Genomic DNA, 14847 nt, shown 5'->3' on the forward strand with positions numbered 1-14847 from the left:
TTTTCTCGAGATTGTACTTCAACATTAATCTCAACATTTCAAATTTTTTCTCGAAATTTTGACTTTTTTTCCTCGACATTTCAACTTTTTTCTCGAAATCTTGACTTTTTTCTCGACATTTCGACTTTTTTCTCAACATTTCGACTTTGTTCTCGAGATTGTACTTCAACATTAATCTCGACATTTCAACTTTTTTCTCGAAATTTTGACTTTTTCCTCGACATTTTGACTTTTTTCTCAAGATTGTACTTCAACATTAATCTTGACATTTCGACTTTTTCCTCGAAATTTTGACTTTTTTCTCGACATTTCGACTTTTTTCTCGAAGTGCATAATGAAAAAAAAATCTTCCCCCAGGTATAACTAATATAGAAACATGCAGCATGTGTTGGCTTCATTCTAAGGCTGATACAAGATTTTTCATTTTTTGCGGCTCCAGACATATTTGTTTTTTGTGTTTTTGGTCCAATATGGCTCTAAAACATCTTGGGTTGCCACTGCCTTAAAGGTAGTTTTTATGTCTTCATACAAAACTTTAATTTTTTTTGTCCCACAGTTGTGGTTCACATTGGATTGATTTTGATTGATTTGATTTAATTTATCTTTACATTTATGCCGGATTTTAAAAAGCTGGCTCCTCCTCCGAACCCCGAGGTCGTCTCCGGAGGTCGGAGCTGGCTCCTCCTCACCTCCTGGTTGCTGCTGCTCGTCAGCTGCAGCTTCTGCTTCTCCAGCAGGTTGACTCTCCACCGCAGCCTCCTCAGCCTCTCGCCTCCTCCTCCCTCCGACGCCGACCTCCGCTCAGCGCCTCCTCGCTGTCCTCTCCTCTCCTCTTCATCCTCCTTCCTCCTCCTCCTCCTCTCCGCTCCTCCTCCTCCTCCATCTCTTCCCTGCTTCTCTTCACCGACAGTTTCTGTGAACCTGAAGAGAAAAACAGAAATCTGGGTCTTTCGTCTTTATCTTCATGAAAAACTTAGAAACATCTGGTGGTAGTGAGGTTAATGTGAGGCAAATATAACCTTTCATTTGTGTTACGTCAACGATCTCACAGAGGAAAATATGTTGTTTTTCATCTGCATTTGCCAGAAACTATTGTAATAAATTAGATTAGATTAAACTTTATTGTACTTGCACAGAGTACACGTACTGAGACAACGAAATGCAGTTAGTATTTGACCAGAAGTGAAAAGAAGCAGAAAGTGCGGTATGTACAGTCGTTTAAAATAAAATAATGAGGTACAGTGTGTGCAAAGTGAGCAGCAGTTTTGTAAACTGTGACAAACTATGAAAAGATATATATAGTATGGAAGATATGTACACAGTAAAGTAGTAAATTATGCTGAGACTATAAACATGAGAATATACAGTATAAAGAATATGTGCAGTCTGATTGGAGACAATAAAAAAGAGCAGTAGTTTGTTAAATAGCAGTTTTAATTAAGATTTAGCCCTATTAGTCAGGGGCGTGTCCAGACTTTTTTGACAGGGGTGGCACCAGTGGGGCCCTGACTTATACAGGGGTGGCATGAAAGTGTGGGTAGGAGCGCCTGCGCACGCACACAAGCAAACACACACCCCCACACACATTAGCAATTACTAACACGGCAAGGAAAAATAAACCTACTAGTCACAACACAGAACACACAGGGGTGGAAACATAGAAATGTGATTGAAAATTTCCATACTTTAATCTTGGAAGAAAAAAAAAACCTTCAGAAACAGTCACAGTATAAAGTGCCAAAAAAGTTTAAGTCTCTTTGGACAAAATATTTACTTGACAAAACTGTGCAAAACTTAACATTTGCAACAACGGTTGGAGGTACTGACAATGTAGAATATTTTATATCATCAGAGAAAGCTGACCTCTCCAGAGCTTATGTTTACATAAAAAAAAGCTTACATTACTTTTAACAAATTTTGTTGCAACACTGACTTGTTAATAATGCTACAATAACCTGTGACTCCAAAAGCCAACATAAGAAAACAATGCACATTAAAGAATACAGTCACCGTCTATAAAGTGCAAACATATTTAAAATAGGTACAGTAAGCTTCTTTGGACATAATATTTATTTCCAAAAACTGTGCAAATTTGTCATCTCACGGTAAAAACGATAAATTCCCGTTGATGACGTTTTTGTGTAAAGTTTAGTTTTAGGAAGGAAGGAAGGAAGGAAGGAAGGAAGGAAGGAAGGAAGGAAGGAAGGAAGGATATGAGCCAGAAAGAAAGAAAGAAAGAAAGATAGGAGCCAGAAAGAAAGAAAGAAAGAAAGAAAGAAAGAAAGAAAGATATGAGCCAGAAAGAAAGAAAGAAAGAAAGATATGAGCCAGAAAGAAAGAAAGAAAGAAAGAAAGAAAGAAAGAAAGAAAGATATGAGCCAGGAAGAAAGAAAGAAAGAAAGAAAGAAAGAAAGAAAGAAAGAAAGAAAGAAAGAAAGAAAGAAAGAAAGAAAGAAAGAAAGAAAGAAAGAAAGAAAGAAAGAAAGAAAGATATGAGCCAGGAAGAAAGAAAGAAAGAAAGAAAGAAAGAAAGAAAGAAAGAATTAATTGAACTTAATTGGTGTAGTTTAATAGAATTCAGTATTCTTTTAGAGCAGTGTTTTGGGGGCTCCAAAGACTGAATGTGGTGATAGATTTATAGTTACAAAGGTGGAGTTGAATTGTTTTTTTTTTTTTTTTTAATCGTAATTTTTATCGTTATCAGGATAAATGCCAGAAATTATTGTGATACATTTTTTAGTCCATACCGCCCATCCCTACTCCTAACCAGCAAATCTAAAACTGTTAACTGTGCACAGTTGATTTATTTGTCCCTAGTGGGGTGAAACACGACTCCAGCATCTCTGGGACCGGTGGGAGGGGGCGGGGCTCGGAGGATGCTGTTGCCATAGCAACAGACGCGAAGGATGCCACGGACTCCATTAACAAATCGCACCATTAAAGACTCATCTCGGCATAACTCTGGACATTAATAATTTACAAAAACAGTTCAGTCAAACAAAGAAGCACCCCGCTTAACTTTTTCATTCGGCTTTAATCCCAAACAACGAAAATAACTCATTTTAATATAATATCTGTTTCACAGTCCGGAGCAGCACAAACAGCGGCGGGTTTACGCGCTTTAAAACACAGATTCACGACCTGAACGAGTGTCGAACATACGTGAATATATATTTGATAGATATTAAAATGGTCTGTCCACCTTCTGCAAACGTAAAACTGTTTACTAAAAGTCTTAAAAAGCAGTTTGTAAACTCTCGGAATGACTTACTGCAACATTTGTCCCGAAGTCCTTTGAATCTGACGCCATAGACGGCGTCACTACGTCACTTCCGCCTCAGGACCGGATGCGGAAAACTGACCAATAGGAACCTCCGATATTTTTGAGTCGTTTGTTCGTGTTAAAAAATAAAATAACCATTGTGTAAAAAAATGTAAATAAATAAAATAAAAATGAAAAAATAAGACAGCATGTGTATCATGTTGAATTTACTTTTATTATCAATAAAGAATTATATCCGTTAAGTTTCTTATGGCCGTTGAATTCGTCATAAAGTTTTTAAAATATATCAACAATGAGTTTATTATTATTTTCAAAGTTTTTGCACTGTGGCTTATTTCTTTCCTTTTCTTTCTTCTTTCGTGACGTCATGGTTGAATTTACTTTTATTTATCAATAAAGATTTTTCAGAATCAGGTTTATTAGCCAAGTTTGAACATGTCAGGGACAGGGAATTTGACTCCGGTTATTTTGCCCACTGTTCACTAAATATAACTTTTCTATTTTTTAAAGTGAAAGTTGCAGCAGTATGAGGTAGACATGGTCTGTTAAGTTGTAGCCGGTTCTTATGGCCGCTGCATTTGTCATAAAGTTTATAAAATATATCAATAATGAGATTAATATTTTTCAACGTTTTTGCACTGCGACCTCTTTCTTCTTCTTTTATTCTTTCTTTCACGACATTTCAAGAAAAGGATATGACAAGATCTGCAAGGCAATTCCCATTCCTTTACTTCGCTTAATACAGAATAGCATGCAATATTCTTCTGTCTCTCCTTTGTTGCCATCCTTAAAAGTGGGGGATATAAATCGGTTAGATAAAAAATGTGACAACAAAACAGCTTGAATCAGCTTGTTTTTTTTAGCTGAAAAACTGGGGAGATTTTAACTCTTGCTATGTCCGCGATAATATAGAAATCCCCTTAAAAAAACGTTCCTTCTCTTTTTACGTATCGTCACCAATTGCCCCTAAAGTCAAGGAAACCCACTTTAAAATAGCATCAGCTATATATCCTGTTAATGATTTGTTACACAGAAGGTTTAAATTGGAAGTTTATCCTTGCATATTTTATTCTTCTGAGGCCGAGACCATTGAACATCTTTTTTTCAATTGCTCTTTTACAAAGTCCTTTTGGTGTGACATTCATTATTGGTTATCTTTCAAAATTTATAAAAATCCTGTTTTTACTTACAATGATGTTATCTATTATATGGATAACTTGGATCCTAAATATTCAAACATTATCAACCTGGTGGTTATTTTGGGTAAATTCATTGTACTGTCCTGTGTCATGTAATTGTCCTATGTGTAGCCTACTGCTTTTATGATTTTTACTAATGTAAAATGTCTTTGAGTACCGAGAAAAGCGCTATACAAATAAAATGTATTATTATTATTATTATTATTATTATTATTATTAATAATAATAAATATCATACTTGTAAATGGAGTGGAAATTCTCCCTCCTTTACTATATTTTTACATTTATTTACCAACTACTTTAAATCTATGAAAAAGATTGATAATATGAATAGGGTTGCCATGAAACTGTACTCATCCATAACTCAGTCCTTGCTCTTTTGTTTTTATTGTACCTTGCTGTCCTTGTGCTTTTTGTTTGTTTTTGTTTCTTGTGTGAATCTGTTATCTTAAGAGTATTAGGGCCAAACTAAGAAAAAAAAGAAGGAAATTACGAAAATAAAGCCATAATAATATGAGAATAAAGTCGTAAAATTACGAGAATAAAGTCGTAATATTACGAGAATAAAGTTGTAATATTATATTTTTAACACACTTTTCCTGTTAGAGTTTTCATAAATTAACACTTTATTCTTGTAATATTATGACTTTATTCTCGTAATATTATGACTTTATTCTCGTAATATGACGACTTTATTTTCGTAATATTACGACTTTATTCTCATAATATTATGACTTTATTCTCGCAACATTATGACTTTATTCTCATTATATTATGACTTTATTCTCGCAACATTATGACTTTATTCTCGTAAAATTACGACTTTATTCTCGTAATATGACGACTTTATTCTCGTAATGTTACGACTTTATTCTCCTAATATTACAACTTTATTCTCGTAATATTACGACTTTATTCTCAGAATATTATGACTTTATTCTCGCAACATTATGACTTTATTCTCGTAATTTTACGACTTTATTCTCATTATATTATGACTTTATTCTCGTAATTTCCAATTTTTTTTGTCTTAGTTTGGCCCTAATACTCCGTGGTAATCTTCCCCATTGTTGCTGTAATTATTTCCTAATTTTCTACCCTTTTCACCCAGCCTTGATCTGTACATTCAGTATTAAATAAAGTTTGAAAAAGAAAAGTGTCCCCCGCGCATGCGCCGTGGCACCACCAGGGGGCGGTAGCAGCTGCCATAATTGAGCCTTAGAAGAAGAAAAACCCCAAACAACATGGCGACGCCTGCAGAACATGTGGAACCAGGGACCCCGGACCTGGACCAGGACCCGGGACAGCCCGGGCCGTCCAGGGGGCCGGACCCGGACCCGGACCCGGACACGGACCAGGACCAGGACCCGGACCCGGACGAGGACGAGGACGAGGACGAGGACCAGGACCCCGAGCCCGAGCCGCAGGTGCTGGACACCCCGCAGGACATCCGCCTGGAGGCGGCGGCCAACACGGTGGCCGTGCACCCGAGCAGGGACGTGCTGGTGTGTGGGGACGTGGACGGGGACGTGTACGCCTTCTCCTACTCCTGCCTGCAGGGCGGGAACCGGGAGCTGTGGTCGTCGGGACACCACATGAAGTCCTGCAGACAGGTGCTCTTATTCTTATTATTCTCTAGGTTTAAAGGGGACCTATTATGACATTTAATGTATATTTTAAACAGGCCTTGAATGTCTTAAAAACAATCTAAAACTTGTTTTTTCTACATAAATCAGAAATTCAGCCTGTGGGCCATGTCACTAGTTTTACCTCCTTCTAACCTCATTATCTATGAGGGATTCTGAGGGGCGGGGCTATGATAATGAGGCTCTGTGCTGATTGGCTGCTTGAATGACGGGTAGCAGGGGAGGGATTGGCCCAATCTCAATTGTCCCCCTACTTTTCTTCCCTAACCCCTAGAAAAGAAGGGGGAGATTTTAGGGCACTTTAAATCTAGGGCACTTGGCCCAGGTGCCTGTCCCATTCTCCCCCTACCCCTCGTTTTCATCCCTTACCTGATCAGGAAGCTGAGAGCCAAGAGCTGTTTTAATTTCAGCTGTAGCGCTGTTAATATGCCGCTTTATTAAGTTTTAATATTTTTTCAGCCGTAAAAGTAACCGTTAAGATCCCCAAACTGGGCTCACTTTATCCAAATAACGCCTGTTAAGAAATTTGACCGGGGAGCAGCAGCTCACAGCCCGAGAACAGACGTGATCGCTGGGTCGACCCACGGCGTCAGCCCCGGGAGAGAAACCTGCAGCTCTGTTGAGGATTACGCTGGCTGAAATAAGTCGTTTAGGAAGATAAATGTTGGTTTAATAGATGAAATCTAACAGTTGTAGCTACGCCTGTTAAGAATCTTAGTCTAATGATGACTTCCTCTCTCCTACACTTTCAGGTGCGCTTCTCCCACGACGGCACGCGCCTGTACAGCGTGTCGCGGGACCGCGCCGTGCACGTGCTGGACGTGGAGCGCGGGCAGCTGGTCACGCGCATCCGCGGCGCGCACACGCACCCCATCAACAGCCTGCTACTTGTGGACGAGCACATGCTCGCCACCGGGGACGACGCGGGAACCCTGAAGGTGAGACGGGGTCATGTGGTCACCCCGGGGAGTCACGTGGTCATCCTGGGTACCACTGCCAGGTCAACAACAGACCTTCCTCCACTAGGAACCTCAGTAATGGTTCCTTCAGTAGATGTTTCCTCCACTAGGAACTCTCAGTAGATGTTTCCTTCAACAGGAACTCTCAGTAGATGTTTCCTTCAGTAGATGTTTCCTCCACTAGGAACTCTCAGTAGATGTTTCCTCCACTAGGAACTCTCAGTAGATGTTTCCTCCACTAGGAACTCTCAGTAGATGTTTCCTCCACTAGGAACTCTCAGTAGATGTTTCCTCCACTAGGAACTCTCAGTAGATGTTTCCTCCACTAGGAACTCTCAGTAGATGTTTCCTCCACTAGGAACTCTCAGTAGATGTTTCCTCCACTAGGAACTCTCAGTAGATGTTTCCTCCACTAGAAACTCTCAGTAGATGTTTCCTCCACTAGGAACTCTCAGTAGATGTTTCCTCCACTAGGAACTCTCAGTAGATGTTTCCTCCACTAGGAACTCTCAGTAGATGTTTCCTCCACTAGGAACTCTCAGTAGATGTTTCCTCCACTAGGAACTCTCAGTAGATGTTTCCTCCACTAGGAACTCTCAGTAGATGTTTCCTCCACTAGAAACTCTCAGTAGATGTTTCCTCCACTAGGAACTCTCAGTAGATGTTTCCTCCACTAGGAACTCTCAGTAGATGTTTCCTCCACTAGGAACTCTCGGTAGATGTTTCCTCCACTAGGAACTCTCAGTAGATGTTTCCTCCACTAGAAACTCTCAGTAGATGTTTCCTCCACTAGGAACTCTCAGTAGATGTTTCCTCCACTAGGAACTCTCGGTAGATGTTTCCTCCACTAGGAACGTCAGTAATGGTTCCTTCAGTAGATGTTTCCTCCACTAGGAACTCTCAGTAGATGTTTCCTCCACTAGGAACTCTCAGTAGATGTTTCCTCCACTAGGAACTCTCAGTAGATGTTTCCTTCAGTAGATGTTTCCTCCACTAGGAACTCTCAGTAGATGTTTCCTCCACTAGGAACTCTCAGTAGATGTTTCCTCCACTAGGAACTCTCAGTAGATGTTTCCTTCAGTAGATGTTTCCTCCACTAGGAACTCTCGGTAGATGTTTCCTCCACTAGGAACTCTCAGTAGATGTTTCCTTCAGTAGATGTTTCCTCCACTAGGAACTCTCAGTAGATGTTTCCTCCACTAGGAACTCTCAGTAGATGTTTCCTCCACTAGGAACTCTCAGTAGATGTTTCCTTCAGTAGATGTTTCCTCCACTAGGAACTCTCAGTAGATGTTTCCTCCACTAGGAACTCTCAGTAGATGTTTCCTCCACTAGGAACTCTCAGTAGATGTTTCCTCCACTAGGAACTCTCAGTAGATGTTTCCTCCACTAGGAACTCTCAGTAGATGTTTCCTTCAGTAGATGTTTCCTCCACTAGGAACCTTCAGTAGATGTTTCCTCCACTAGGAACTCTCAGTAGATGTTTCCTCCACTAGGAACCTTCAGTAGATGTTTCCTCCACTAGGAACTCTCAGTAGATGTTTCCTCCACTAGGAACTCTCAGTAGATGCTTCCTCCACTAGGAACTCTCAGTAGATGCTTCCTCCACTAGGAACCTTCAGTAGATGCTTCCTCCACTAGGAACCTTCAGTAGATGTTTCCTCCACTAGGAACCTTCAGTAGATGTTTCCTCCACTAGGAACCTTCAGTAGATGTTTCCTCCACTAGGAACCTTCAGTAGATGTTTCCTCCACTAGGAACCTTCAGTAGATGTTTCCTCCACTAGGAACCTTCAGTAGATGTTTCCTCCACTAGGAACTCTCAGTAGATGCTTCCTCCACTAGGAACTCTCAGTAGATGCTTCCTTCAACAGGAACTCTCAGTAGATGTTTCCTTCAGTAGATGTTTCCTCCACTAGGAACTCTCGGTAGATGTTTCCTCCACTAGGAACGTCAGTAATGGTTCCTTCAGTAGATGTTTCCTCCACTAGGAACTCTCAGTAGATGTTTCCTCCACTAGGAACTCTCAGTAGATGTTTCCTCCACTAGGAACTCTCAGTAGATGTTTCCTTCAGTAGATGTTTCCTCCACTAGGAACTCTCAGTAGATGTTTCCTCCACTAGGAACTCTCAGTAGATGTTTCCTCCACTAGGAACTCTCAGTAGATGTTTCCTTCAGTAGATGTTTCCTCCACTAGGAACTCTCGGTAGATGTTTCCTCCACTAGGAACTCTCAGTAGATGTTTCCTTCAGTAGATGTTTCCTCCACTAGGAACTCTCAGTAGATGTTTCCTCCACTAGGAACTCTCAGTAGATGTTTCCTCCACTAGGAACTCTCAGTAGATGTTTCCTTCAGTAGATGTTTCCTCCACTAGGAACTCTCAGTAGATGTTTCCTCCACTAGGAACTCTCAGTAGATGTTTCCTCCACTAGGAACTCTCAGTAGATGTTTCCTCCACTAGGAACTCTCAGTAGATGTTTCCTCCACTAGGAACTCTCAGTAGATGTTTCCTTCAGTAGATGTTTCCTCCACTAGGAACCTTCAGTAGATGTTTCCTCCACTAGGAACTCTCAGTAGATGTTTCCTCCACTAGGAACCTTCAGTAGATGTTTCCTCCACTAGGAACTCTCAGTAGATGTTTCCTCCACTAGGAACTCTCAGTAGATGCTTCCTCCACTAGGAACTCTCAGTAGATGCTTCCTCCACTAGGAACCTTCAGTAGATGCTTCCTCCACTAGGAACCTTCAGTAGATGTTTCCTCCACTAGGAACCTTCAGTAGATGTTTCCTCCACTAGGAACCTTCAGTAGATGTTTCCTCCACTAGGAACCTTCAGTAGATGTTTCCTCCACTAGGAACCTTCAGTAGATGTTTCCTCCACTAGGAACCTTCAGTAGATGTTTCCTCCACTAGGAACCTTCAGTAGATGTTTCCTCCACTAGGAACTCTCAGTAGATGCTTCCTCCACTAGGAACTCTCAGTAGATGCTTCCTTCAACAGGAACTCTCAGTAGATGTTTCCTTCAGTAGATGTTTCCTCCACTAGGAACTCTCGGTAGATGTTTCCTCCACTAGGAACGTCAGTAATGGTTCCTTCAGTAGATGTTTCCTCCACTAGGAACTCTCAGTAGATGTTTCCTTCAACAGGAACCTTCAGTAGATGTTTCCTCCAGCAGGAACCTTCAGTAGATGTTTCCTCCACTAGGAACCTTCAGTAGATGTTTCCTCCACTAGGAACCTTCAGTAGATGTTTCCTCCAGCAGGAACTCTCAGTAGATCAGGGGTGTCCAAAGTTGGTCCTGGAGGGCCGGTGTCCTGCATGTTTTAATTTTCATTCCCTGCATCAACACACCTGATTCTAATTAACGGTCGTCACCACCTTGTCATCAAAGTCCGGATAGTTGATGACCAAGCTCCTTGTATCACGGTTTGATTAAGGGACACATCTAAAACATGCAGGACCTCGAGGACTGACTTTGGACACCCCTGCAGTAGATGATTCCTTCAGCAAGAACTCTGTGACTACGTTTACATGCAGTCAAAATTGGGGTTATGGTCAATATTCCGGTTACTGAAACATTGGGAATAATCTGTTTCCATGCGTGAGCAAACAGGGTTATCCCTGTATACATGGTAATTAATCATTTGGGATATCCCGATCAAACCAGCGACGCACGGAGACCAAATACATGACCAAATATTCGGTTAGAAAAGGAGTAACCCAGGGGTCATATTCAGGTTTTAAAAAACCGGAATATGAGCAAATTCCGGTTATTCAAAGGGATTATTGGTGTTTACATATCCGTGCACAACCGGGTTATTGCTAATATTCCGGTTGGAAAAGGCTTATTGATGCATGGAAACGCAGCCAGTAGATGGCTCCTGACCCGGTACGTTGTCTCCGGCAGGTCTGGGACATGAGGAAAGGAACCGCCATCATGGACTTGAAGCAGCACGAGGATTACATCAGCGATATCGCGGTGGACCAGGCCAAGAGGATTCTGCTGACCGCCAGGTACCCTGTTCTGTTCCGGCCCCCGAGGCCCCGGCTCGGTTAGAACCGCTCGTTAACTCTGGTCTCGTGTCGGCAGCGGCGACGGCACCATGGGCGTCTTCAACATCCGGCGGCGGCGCTTCGACCTGCTGTCGGAGCCCCAGAGCGGCGACCTGACGTCGGTGGCGCTGATGAAGCGCGGCAGGAAGGTGGTGTGCGGCTCCAGCGAGGGAACCGTCTACATCTTCAACTGGGACGGCTTCGGCGCCACCAGCGACCGCTTCGCCCTCAAGGCCGAGTCGGTGGACTGCATCGCCCCCGTCACCGACAGCATCATGTGCACGGCGTCCACGGACGGCTACATCCGGTGAGTCCCGCCCCCGGGAAAGTTGCTTTCGTCAAAGAAAATTATGACCAAGGGCCAATCCCAATACATCCCCTACCAATTCAATTCAATTCAATTTTATTTATATAGCGTCTAATACAACAGATGTTGTCTCTAGACGCTTTCCAGAGATCCAGAACATGAACATAAACATAAACATAAACCCCCGAGCAATTATTATATAAACAATGGCAGGTAAAAACTCCCTTAGTGGGAGAAAAGCCTTAAGCCAAACAGTGGCAAGGAAAACCTCCCCTTTAGGAGGGAAGAAACCTTGAGCAGGACCAGGCTCATAAGGGGGGACCCTCCTGCCGAAGGCCAGACTGGGGGAGTCAGGGACGTCGACAGCACACAGCAGGCAGGTGGAAGCAGCGGCCACTACCCACTAGCCCTAAAAAGAGAAGCCACAAATTTTAGGGCCCTTGTAATCTTCCCAGGGGGGCCTGTCCCAATACTCCCACTACTCCTACTTTTCAGCACCACCCCTAAATTTTGCGTGCTACGTCACTGCGTGGTTTACGTTCGGGTACGTAAGCGACTGCGTAGTTACGTTTGCACATACGTCACACCATATCAGGAAGCCCAGAGCCAAAAGCTGTTTTAATTTCCGCTGTAGTGCTGTTAATATGCCACTTTATTAAGTTTTAATATTTTTTTTCAGGCGTAAAAGTAACCGTTAAGATCCCAAACCTGGGCTCAGTTTATCCAAATAACACCTGTTAAGAAATTTGATCCGATGTTTTTGGAGAAGAGCCGCCGCCGGCCCGGAGCAGCAGCAGCCGGAGAACAGACGTGATCGCCGGATCAACCTGCGCCGTCGTCCCGGGGAGAAACCTGCAGCTCTGTGGAGAATTACCACTGGCTGATATAAATAATTTAGGAAGATAAATGTTGGTTTAATAGATGAAATCTAACAGTTGTAGCTACGCCTGTTAAGAAATTTGCTCCGAAAATTTCGGAATGAAAACTGCCTGCCGGCTCGGGAGCTGATTTATGGTTCCGCGTTAAATCGACGCAGAGCCTACGGCGTAGGCTCTGCGTCGATTTAACGCGGAACCATAAATCAGCCTTTATTCTGGTGAGGTTTGAAAAAGACTTTGCAACAACGGGCAAATGAGTGATTATGAACATTCACTGAGTGAATATTATGAAAGTAAAATATATATTTCTCACTAGAAATGTAATCAAAACGCATTTTTATGCAGAAACATATGGACATAACGAGGGCTAGTGTGAATCTAGCCCTTCACAGTGAGGGATTTCAGATGCTGACTTTGCGACCGAGGGCTAGAGAAATTTCCCAGAATGCTTTACGTCATCATTTGCAGACTGAATAAAAAAAAAACATGGCGGACATTTCTAATTTTTAGTGAATAAAATCAATATTTTGAGTTAGTTTCTGCATAAAAATACATTTTGATTACATTTGTAGCGAGAAATGTATATTTTACTTTCATAATAGTCACTCGGTGAATGTACATAATCACTTGTTTGCCCGTTGTTGCGCTGTATCTTCAGATGTCGCTAGAATAATGGCTGTTTTATGGTTCCGCGTTACACCAACGCAGAGCCAACGGCGTGGGTTACATGGCGACGCACATGGCGACGGCGGTGTGCGTCGCTGTGTAACCCACGCCGTTGGCTCTGGGTCGATTTAACGCGGAACCATAAATCAGCTCCCGAGCCGGCGGCTCTTCTCATCCCGAAAACATCAAAGCAAATTTCTTACCAGGCGTTATTTGGATAAACTGAGCCCAGGTTGGGGATCTTAACGGTTACTTTTACGCCTGAAAAAATATTAAAACTTAATAAAGTGGCATATTAACAGCGCTACAGCGGAAATTAAAACAGCTTTTATCTCTGGGCTTCCTGATATGGTGTGACGTTTGTGCAAACGTAACTACGCAGTCGCTTACGTACCCGAACGTAAACCACGCAGTGACGTAGCAAGTGGTGTCCCAATCCCTAGGGAAGATTACAAGGGCCCTACTCATTTTTCGGGCTAGTGGTAGTGAGTGAGGGCTAGTGGTAGAAAGTAGGGGTGTATTGGGATTGGCCCTAAAACTAGAATTGAAGCAGGCTGCCAGAAACAGCACTGCCCCCCCGTCCCGGTCTCTGACTCTGCCCCCCTCCCTCTCCCCAGGGCCGTGAACCTGCTGCCCAACCGGGTCATCGGCTGCATCGGCCAGCACGTGGGCGAGCCCATCGAGGAGATCGCCACCTCCTGGGACTCCCGCTTCCTGCTCAGCTGCGGACACGACCAGCTGCTCAAGTTCTGGGACATCTCTGCGCTGCCCAGCACCACCGTGGACGAGTACCGCAAGAGGAAGAGGAGGGACGGCCGCATGAAGTCGCTCAGCAAGAAGGCGCTGGGCGACAACGACTTCTTCTCCGGACTGGTGGAGGAGGAGGCGGAGAAGAAGGAGGAGGAGGAAGAGGAGGATGAAGAGGAGAGCGACAGCGGCAGCGACTGACCTGCTGCGCCTTCGGACAGTCTGGACCTACCTGAGGTGGAGCGACGCCGTGTCTGGTGGAGGCTGGGCGGTACCGGGGACCCCGGGTGGTCCTGGTTCCCCCGGGTGGTCCTGGTACCCGGGCCTGGACCTCAGCGGCGCTGGATGCAGCTGTGTTCTAGAGACGAGCCGCCGTCGGGTTTCCACCGGAACCGATGGCGGGACGATGGAGGGACGGTGGAGTGACGATGGCGGGACGGTGGAGTGACGATGGCGGGACGATGGAGTGACGATGGAGTGACGATGGCGGGACGGTGGAGTGACGATGGCGGGACGATGGAGTGACGATGGAGTGACGATGGTGGGACGATGGCGGGACGATGGAGTGACGATGGTGAGGACGACCCTCACAGCCTGATGAATGTTTCATAATAATGTCTGTAGTTCCTCTTCTGACCACACGGGGGCAGAAAGATGCTGCGGTGACGTCACGCCGGGACGGACCTCCAGCACCCGGTCAGAGGTGTGATGTCATCATCAGACCTCAGGTGTGATGTCATCATCCAGGTGTGATGTCATCATCATCAGAGCTCCCGCTGGTCGTTGAGGTTCAAATGTGTCTGATTCCTGTTGTGTTTTTCCCAAAATTAAAAGTTTAAATCTAAACGTGGACTGATCTTTTATTCTAGCACTAGCTTTGAAAAAAGTAAACAAACACAAGTATGCACACTAACATACACGCACACTAACACACACACACACACACACACACACACACACACACACACACACTAACACACACACACACACACACACACTAACACACACACTAACTAACACGCATTAACACACACACTAACACACACACACACACACTAACTAACACACACTAACACACACACACTAACACACACACTAACTAACACGCATT

At 43.6% G+C, this 14847-nt stretch overlaps 2 protein-coding genes across 2 annotated transcripts in view; one reads left to right on the top strand and one right to left on the bottom strand.

The window, feature by feature from the left end:
• Nucleotides 1-839, bottom strand: part of LOC133420948 (coiled-coil domain-containing protein 171-like) — a gene marked incomplete at its 5' end in the record, with an annotated part of 31393 nt that extends 30554 nt beyond the window's left edge. Inside the window, one exon of the mRNA XM_061710827.1 lies at nt 690-839. Coding sequence (XP_061566811.1) covers nt 690-839 — 150 coding nt within the window. The remainder of the gene's footprint in view (nt 1-689) is intronic.
• A 2970-nt stretch (nt 840-3809) lies between these two features.
• On the top strand, nt 3810-14569 carry wdr55 (WD repeat domain 55). The gene is made up of 6 exons (XM_061710828.1): nt 3810-3814; nt 5699-6095; nt 6881-7066; nt 10993-11099; nt 11176-11445; nt 13607-14569. The coding sequence occupies exons 1-6, from the start codon at nt 3810-3812 to the stop codon at nt 13935-13937; spliced, it is 1296 nt and encodes a 431-aa protein (XP_061566812.1). The 3' UTR covers nt 13938-14569.
• The last annotated feature ends 278 nt before the right edge of the window (nt 14570-14847 follow it).

The sequence above is a fragment of the Cololabis saira genome, chromosome 20 (genome assembly GCF_033807715.1).
Source record: "Cololabis saira isolate AMF1-May2022 chromosome 20, fColSai1.1, whole genome shotgun sequence".
Taxonomy (NCBI): domain Eukaryota; kingdom Metazoa; phylum Chordata; class Actinopteri; order Beloniformes; family Belonidae; genus Cololabis; species Cololabis saira.

Bases quoted from the DNA above. Each gene is read 5' to 3' on its own strand.
- wdr55 (XM_061710828.1), top strand. The intron at 6,096-6,880 runs GTGCTCTTATTC...CTACACTTTCAG, and splicing joins ACATGAAGTCCTGCAGACAG to GTGCGCTTCTCCCACGACGG. The intron at 7,067-10,992 runs GTGAGACGGGGT...TGTCTCCGGCAG, and splicing joins ACGACGCGGGAACCCTGAAG to GTCTGGGACATGAGGAAAGG.